Source organism: Myxocyprinus asiaticus, chromosome 15 (genome assembly GCF_019703515.2).
Source record: "Myxocyprinus asiaticus isolate MX2 ecotype Aquarium Trade chromosome 15, UBuf_Myxa_2, whole genome shotgun sequence".
In the NCBI taxonomy this organism is placed as follows: domain Eukaryota; kingdom Metazoa; phylum Chordata; class Actinopteri; order Cypriniformes; family Catostomidae; genus Myxocyprinus; species Myxocyprinus asiaticus.
Window position 1 is genome coordinate 9,660,228 of NC_059358.1, and position 9,215 is coordinate 9,669,442.

Below are 9,215 nucleotides of genomic sequence, written 5' to 3' on the forward strand. Positions count from 1 at the left end.
ATTAATGTTGTGGTGATGTGAAAAAATATTCTCTTTGCCAAATCAATCTAGGAATTCAACAACAGTCCCTTAGAAGGTGCAGTTATCATGCTTTACACATAATAACCCTCCCTTACTAAAATGTATTATGATTTTACAGTAGTAACATTAACTGAGGTATTTTGACAGAAATGTTAGTATCATATAAAATTAACCTTTTAGGTGAAATCTAATAGACTTTTGGGTATGTTTTTAAAGTGTTTAGGCTACTATTGAATTCATAAATACTATAATTTATTTTTAGAAATATTAGCTACATTGACCTAACCACAGAAATAGGGAGCCATTATGGTCTTATATGCTTATGGCTTTGCATTGTACATAGATGTTAGGAAATAAACTGGTGTTGTTTTGTAAACTGGCACTTTTATGTTAATTAAACAATGCATTTGGTGTTTTGGAAATAGTTCTCGTAAGTCCAATGATGACGAATGAGAAATATTGAGTGAAATATTGCAATACACCAAAAATAAAGAATCGCAATAATATCGTTTCATGACCTAAATATTGATATTATATCATATTGCCTGTTAACTTGTGATTCCCACTCCTATTTTTGTCGCTGTATGGTTAACTGTCAATAAAATAACTTTTGTTTTCCTAAACATGTCACTGCGTCGCAACCCTACTCTCATTAAAGTTGCAGAGAGATGGCCGCGCTGTGGTTTGGAGGTATTGAAAATATTTGAGCTATCTGTCTATGCCTGTGATTGTTTCCCTTAGTTATGTCAAATAAAATTCATAGCAATAAATCCATGCATATGATATTTGGAAATAACAATTTCATTTTAGAAGGACTGGGAAAATAAAGAGGCTGGAGTTAAAAAAATCTTAGGAGTTTTGAGAAAATATTTTATCCAAAATTTCTATGTAGTGTATTTATGCTGTCACAAGCTGCCTTTGATGCAACGGATAGAAGTTATAACAATTAAAATTCATAATTGTAAATATGAGATTTGTGATTAGATTTTTCTTTATCTTAGAAAATAAAGTGAATAGAGTTTATAGTCTTAGGAGTTTTGAGAGCATTTTAACATCCAAAGTTATTTAATTCAGTATCTAATTACAACTCGATCTGGTTTTGATGAACAGGTCAGAAATTATTTAAATATATAATTAATTTATACCAGTCAATTCACATATGACATTTGTTACAAATATTTTATTAGACACGGAAAATAAAATGGTTGGAGCCGCTGCACGGTACAGGATGGCCATTCAATGAATATGCATCTCACCACTGCATCAGGTGTTTACAGTGTAAATAGCTTCTTTATAATGAGAGCAATCTGGTTTTGTTTTTAGAGCAGCTGTTGTTTTGAAAGCTTTGTTACTGACATTATCCCACCCGACAGCCTGTGACGTTAGCGGTTTGTTATCGGAGGCCAGCAAGCTTTTGGCTGTTGGTGGAACAGGGGTAAAAGACAATAACTGGGTGGGCCTGAATGCCTGATAAGTGGCCCTGTCCCACCCAGGCCCACCTGTGGCTATGCCAGTGTTTGGGTGGGGGAGGGGGGGGAATAAATATGGGTTTCGAACAGCTTGAGGCTGAACAAAGGTTTACAATTTTCATTTTTGGGAGATCTATCTCTGTAGATTGGAGGGCCAAATGTAAAAAATGTAATTGTTAAATATTAAATGGATTATAGTAAAATAGTTTATAACTATTAATTCATTAAATTAAAATTGAAATCACCTAAATAAATCAAAAAAAACTTTCTATGCATTTCATTTTAAGTAGCTTTGCATCCATATTTAACTTACAGCTTTGGGTTGATTTTAATTTTATGCTAGAGCTTTGCTTATTTCATTTTCTAAATTTGACTTTAATTTGAATTTGTTCATGTTTTAAAAGGTTCAAGTTAAAGATTTATTTGTATCCTGAGGGAAAATTTGTTTGCTGGCAGAGATTTTACAAGGACATCAAGTAAATACATAACACAATACTTCTCAATTCACATAATTCACAATCACGCCCGTTATCTTCTGTTTTTTTTCCTCACTAAATTTAGCATTGTAAATTTATTTTAAGTTCTTTTTAACTTGACACCACATCTTACAAACGCTGCGCTCATTGCACAAAATTCAGAAAAATCTGTGAAACTTGTCACTACGGACATCAAATATGTTCATCTAGCACTTGTTGACATAGAAAACCAATTCCAAAACAGCGCAGATGTCCTTTGTGAACGGACCCTAGTAGATTGATTTTGAAAAGTGAAGCCCTCTTGCGTTGAGTGATGTGCTGATAAATGTAACCCTGAAAATTAAAAGCTGAAAATCAGCAAAAACTAATTGTAAATTAAAAATGGGTGGATTTAATTATTTAATGGTTTATAATGTTTTTAATTATGTATTTAATGATTTATTTAAAGGAATAGTTCACCCAAAAATGAAAATTCTCTCATCATTTACTCACCCTCATGCCATCCCAGATGTGTATGACTTTCTTTCTTCAGCTGAACTCAAATAAAGATTTTTAGAAGAATTTCTCAGCTCTTTTGGTCCATATAATGCAAGTGAATATTTGCCAAAAGTGTGAAGCTCCAAAAATCACATAAAAAGTAAATAATAAAAGTAATCCATAAGACTCCAGTTGTAAAATCAATATCTTCAGAAGCAATATAATAGGTGTGGGTGAGAAACAGATCACTTTCACATTCTTCTTCTGTTTTTGGTGATTCACATTCTTCATGCCTACTGCCCTCTACTGGGCAGGGAGAAAAATTTCAAGTAGAAAAAAAAGATTTAAATGTTGATCTGTTTCTCACCCACACCTATCATATCACTTTTGAAAATATGGATTAAAACACTGGAGTTGTATGGATTACTTTTATGATGCCTTTATGTGCTTTTTGGAATGTAAAAATTTTGGCACCCATTCACTTGTATTGTGACGACCTACATAGCTGAAATATTCTTCTAAAAACCATAATTTGTGTTCTGCAGAAGAAAGAAATTCATACACAACTGGGATGGCACGAGGGTGAGTAAATGATGAGAATTTTTATTTTTGGGTGAACTGTCCCTTTAATTTTGAGAAATTTGGCTCTCCATACTTTAACAATCTTTCCAAATGACAGATATTTACTAAGGGTTGTCCGTCTCTCTTTTTCTGTTCTTCCCTTTTTTTGCCTACTAATTTCTCTCCTTGCTGTTCCTCTCTCTCATCTTGCTTTCCCGGCTTCCTCCTGCACATAAAGGATCTGTGTCAGGTAGAGCCTCTGTCTCTTGTGCTTCAAGGAAAAACAAGTTTTCATGATCCCAAACACAATTCCTTATACACCCTCAAGTACAGACAACTATAATTATCTCTCCTCTCTTCCTCTTCCAGTCTGGTTGTTCTAGTGGCTCTGAACATGATGCTGTTCTACAAACTCTGGGCACTCGAGCGGGCTGCACACACACTGGAGACCTGGCACTCCTACTCTTTAACTGACAGGTACATTAAAATCCTTGTCTGATTTGATTGTTGTCATATGGTGGTCTGAATGGTTGTGCACTCACTCTGCTTTTTAGTGATTGCAAAAAACTTGTTCTCATGCTGATTTAAAGTTATCGTGCTCTCCCTAGCCCTCTGCCTCAGTCTGCAGGAGAGTGGGCGCAGATACTGCAGCTCCAGAGGCAGTTCCACCAGTCCCAGATGAACAAATGGCAGCAGATTTTACAGTCTTCTGTCACACTTCTGGATCAGGTCTGTCTCAGAACGAAACTTCTAAAACTAAAAGATAAATAATTTGCAGCTCTCAGCAGAGACATTGACTGACCTTTAGGAAAATGTTGCATTAGGCCAACTGTACAAATGCAAAAAAAAGCTTAAAGACATGACCAATTCCAATTTATTGTAGAGAATCAGTTTGTTCGTATGGTTATAAAGAGTAATCTCAGCTATGTGCCTTTTTTTTTTTGTTTAGCAATTCATATTTCATTAAATATTGCTGCTGCTCACAGATTTCAACTTGGTTATATAAATGTATATTTATTTTGTTATATTCGGGTCATTTTTGACCCATTTAAGAGTTAAAAACAGTGACAATCTAATTTTAGTCTTGTATTTAATCAAAATGCCTTTAGATTTTACACAAAAAGAAATAAAAGTAAAAAAAAAAAAAGTTTTAAATTTTTATGTTTATGCGAAATCAGGGTGGTTTGAGTGGTAACTAGGGCATTGCTAGAGTGTTGTTAGATGGTTGCTTTCTGGCCCAAGTCATAAGTCTCTATGGCATCTTGATTGCTAGATTTGTATGGAGACCTTTTCGATGGAAGTCTATGCGATCTGCCATGTGGACATTTATATTCTGAAATAAAAATATTTTTTTAATAAAATCCATGATTCAGTTTTTTTTTTTTTTTTAAACAGATACAATGTGTAAGTATTCCAAGTATCAACTTTTTCACTCAAAATTAAGGGCTGTCTATATCTGGGATTTTCAAACTGGAGTCCGGGGACTGCCAGGGGGCCCACAAGGGAAGGTGCTGGGGGTCCCAGAAAATTTGAGATCAAATTAAAAGGTTAAAAATGGATTACAGTTAAAAAAAATAAAATAAATAAAACATATCTGCAGATAGGTTTGTGAAAAGAAAAATAATTTCAAAGTATTCATCTCTCCTTCCTTGAAACACGTTCATAAATAAGTATGTATAAATAAGTATTGTACATAGTGTATAATTCTAGGGATTTTTTTCATCGCCACTGTTCTTTGCTTGCTCACTTGTTAAAAACACTATTTCCTGTGAAGCTGCTTTGGAACAATAATTATTACTAATATTAACTACTGTATTTATTAACCAATTTTACTAATAATAACTATTTATTTATCAATTTAGCTAATAATAATTATTTTCCACATAATATTGTAATCTGTTTTTGAAAATTTATTTAAGCCAATTATTTAATTTCCTAAACTTGTCTTATCACATCTAATATGCTTCTTAAATAGCATAAAATAGTCTGTGTGCAAAATAGATTATACTGTAGCTGCCTATAGAAAGGGGGGCTCTTTTAAGGGGAACATCATATTTGGGGGTCTTTGGCATTAAAAAGTAAAAAAACGACTGTACTGTAAAGGAGTAGTTCCACCACTGACATATAGGTGGCGCTATCCTGATAAAATGCGACTATAAAAGCTTGTGTTCAGTGTGAAAAACAAGCCCATGGAAATGGTCATGTTTATAATCAAAAGGGAGGTGCTGTATATCTACTGAACTCTACCGGGTCTTTTTTCACCCAAACAGAATGGCTGATAATCATTTTTTATCTCCAAAACAGAAGGGTTAAGTTAGTATAATTAGTTGTATTTAGTGTAAATATGTGTTTAAGGTTGATGCTGTGGAATTGAGGTCCTCATTGATTCTGTGCCAGTTAAATATTGCTCCGATTTGTTCAATTATAGGCCTATACACTATTAAATTACAGTATACACATCAACATGCTTCTCATAATGTCTCTCAGTATCAGGTACTTTTCAAATGTTAAAGCTGTTCCTTCTCCCCCTCTTGTAGATGAAACAGTCTCTAGAGAAGCTTCATAGAGGAATGATCACCCCAGAGGCACAGCAGGAGTCCGATCCAGCACCAGAAACACTGACGGATCCGTGAGATTCCGCCTAGACTCTGTACGGTAACCCCCTCACAGAACTGCTTACAGACGGAGGGGACACATCTGGGAAGTGAGATGGTGTTTTCTTCTTTTTCGGTGATATTACGTTGGGAGTATTTTGGGTATCTCTGGGTTACCCCCTAGCAACAGCTACATGACTTTCTACTGGCTGTATAATAAACACTCAACCATTCCATCAGTTTCAACTCCTTGAACTCTATGGGTCATAAGCAATAACACCAATGAATGGGATCAGCCATACTCAGCATATGGAGAACATCTGTGACTTTCAGCTGTGCTGCATCTTGAGCCATTCTGGCCCATTCTGCATGTCTGAGAAAGCTGAATGTGAGCTTTTAACAGACCGCAAACTCATCATGGACTCATTTTACAGAAGTGCTGAGCACAGTTTGGGAGAGATGCTTCAAAGATGGACCTTTCAAAGAGGGAAGGTGGTTTGTGGTGGACACTGCTCTCCTATCTTCTGGAGGACATCAGCCTCCAATCTAGGTTAATCTGTTCACCTGTCAGAATAAACAGGTCATTTTTTTTTTTTTTTTTTTCATGGAAGAGACACTTTCCGTTTTGTTTAGTTTTTTTGGCTGATTATTGAAAATTGGCCAGAATGGGGTAAGAAAGTGTGTCAGTATTTATTTAATAGACTTGAATTACAGTTTACACTGCAGGAAAAAAAAAAAAAAATTTTCTTATAGTAGGTTTGTTTTTTGTTTTTGTTTTGTTTTTCTCCCCCCAGTAAAATATCTAAACATCCTTAAAACAAGATATATTTAAGTAGCAATTTTGCATTACAAGACTTATTGGCAAATTGTTTTCCTTTTTTTAAAGCATAAATCTAAAACACTCTAGGGGTTAAAAACAAAAATTAGGTTTATGCCAAACAATAAAAACTATTTGCAAATAGGGTAAAATAACTTAATTCAAGAAATATGCTCTGAAAAGAAATGTTATCTTACATGATTTTGTTTTAGATATTTTTACTGGAAACGAGATGAAACTCTGATTAAGAAAAGCACTTTGTGTTGCAGTGTAATGTCCTTAAATCATTGTGTTTCTGCTCGTGTTGTCTTTGAACACGGACCAATGTAGAAATGGGTGAAATGAGTATTAAGAATTCCCGTTTTAGCAATAATCATGGGGAAAAATTGTAAAGACAGTTAGAATTTAATCAGCAAGACAGAATGCAAAAATAATAATAATAAGAAGAAGAAATGTAAAACATGCAACTGTTACTTAGGATAGAGTATCAGAGTGATGCTTGTTTTTACACACCCGAACACTTTTTTTTTAATTAGTTTTGTTTTTAAATCCCTTTGTATTTATGACATGGGGTGAGTGGAGCTATTGTGTGTGGTTGTGTAAATTGTCTGGAAACTCATTGAGTTTTACTGGAATCAAACTTGAACTTTTCAGGGTTACTGTAAGCTCGACCAGTACACACAGATTCGAGAACTTCAGCCATTCCTGCGGCTGTTCGTTTAGGACCAACCAGAATTCAAGACCAGGAGGAACTAAAGGAGATCTGCAGGCAGTATTGTGATGTATTTGACATTTGGGTGAATCTTGCAAAGAATATGTCCAGAGTCATATTTCACCCCAAGTGTATTTTGCATAAAGAAAATTAAGCCTATTTTTGGAACCAATAAGTATTTTTAAATTGTGTAATTTATTATTAAGACAGTTAAATTAATTTACCCCACAAATTCTGTTACTGTAATGCAATTTGGGGGGGGGGAGTACATTCCTGTTACTATGCGTGTGTGGATGTTTTACTTGTCATTTTGTATGAAATTCTTAATATTCTTAATGATGATTCTCATTTCTGCAATACATCTTGTCTGGATACAATGATTTTTAAAATATAATCATAAATGTTGTATAAATATTTTGTAACTAATAATATTTGTATAGGTTTAAATAATCATTTTTGCATTTCAACAATGAGAATACATTTTCTTACATTACAGTAATGAGAATTGGGGGAAATGTGCTTAATTGTTACAACAGTGAGCATTTTTACATGCAAACCAATACTACCATAAATCAACTGATTTAAAAAAATCTGTTAACGCAAGAAAACAGTGTTTATATGAGACTTGAAATCATCGGATTCTTCTCTGGTTCTGATTTTCATGTGTAAACGCTTGCGCACAACACTTGATCACATTGTAAATCGCCAGTAAAGGTGTTTACATGCAGAACGAAATAATCGGCAATTGGCAAAAATCTGTGCCAATTGGTAGATCGGTAGATTAAAACATTGAAAAAGTAATAACATTACTAATTACTGTTGTTACTTTATAAAATATTTTCACAGAATTTTTTTTTTTCAACAAATTCAAAATTGTCTATATTTCCTCCGTGTTTATTGTAAGTATACGCTTATGCACCACATGTCTGACTCGTTAGGGGACAAACGCCTTTAAGAGGCCAAAGAAATCTAAACAAATGTACTTAATTCATGTTTTAAATGTATTCTACATAAATTATATTTCAGATATACACGTGTAACCCGAAATAATGTAATTAACAGAATTTAAATTTAGTAATTATAATCTGAATACAAGATTTTTAAATGTAATGTGCTACACTACTTTCTTAAAAGGCCCGAACACTCTGCAAAACATCTTATTGGCTTAATTTTCTTCATGCAAAATATTATTTTTCTTTTGATTTTTGGATGAAATATGACCCAGACATGTTTTAGACAGGCTTCATGAGATTCACCCAGAGGCTTTGGGTTCATTTTTGTGTCTTATGTTCTCGTTTGATTTGGACAGTCTGATTCTGTCATCCCCAATACACCTATTTCTCCATTTGTTGTCTCAGTCTGTCCTGCCCTTCAGCCTCAGTGATCTCTCCCTCCTCTGAGTGTGTTATCAGAGTGCTATCTGTCTGTCTGTGGGCATTGCTGTGCAAAGCCCTTGCTGAGTGATGAAAGTGTGTGCTATTTATTCGGGTCAGGGAGGGAGAGAACGAAGGTGGGATGTATAGACATGATTGTAAAGATGACAGTCAAAAAATATAAAATAATAAAAAATGCAAAAACATTGTAAAATTGTGTTTGTGTGTGCGTGTTACTGAATAGAACATCCTTTTCTTCTTACACTGGTTAGTATTTCCTGATCAGTGCTAGTCAAATCATCTGGTAATGATATTATCCATGGTTGCATTGGCTGGGCAGTGGACACATTAAATGAACTGGTTAAAAAACATTCACCAATTCACCTGTGAAGCATTTATTAAGAAGTTGCTAATATTAGAAACCTGTATATAAATGTTCAGTGTGATTGAATGGTCATTGGGCATTATATACTGTATATTGGCAAGTATTGGATGAAAGTTGCCCTTTTTTATGCATGTTGCTAAAACTGCCTATAAATGATTTATATGCATTTCTGAATGGCTTGTTAGTCATTAATAAACCCCTTTATAAACCTTAACAAAGGAAACATTAATGCAAAGTGTTACTTGTCTTTTTTGTAGTGAAATAAATATTTAGTTAAGTACTGCTGTTTATCACAATATTTAGATTTAATAAGCTTTCGTAATATAAATA

At 34.0% G+C, this 9,215-nt stretch overlaps 1 protein-coding gene across 4 annotated transcripts in view; it reads left to right on the forward strand.

Moving 5' to 3' along the window:
* Positions 1-9,114, forward strand: part of LOC127453449 (protein Aster-A-like) — a 48,914-nt gene extending 39,800 nt beyond the window's left edge. For all 4 annotated transcript variants that reach the window (XM_051719789.1, XM_051719790.1, XM_051719791.1 and 1 more), the window contains 3 exons: positions 3,374-3,481; positions 3,613-3,733; positions 5,542-9,114. In XM_051719789.1, coding sequence (XP_051575749.1) covers positions 3,374-3,481; positions 3,613-3,733; positions 5,542-5,637 — 325 coding nt within the window. In that variant the 3' untranslated portion in view covers positions 5,638-9,114. The remainder of the gene's footprint in view (positions 1-3,373; positions 3,482-3,612; positions 3,734-5,541) is intronic.
* Positions 9,115-9,215: the final 101 nt, after the last annotated feature.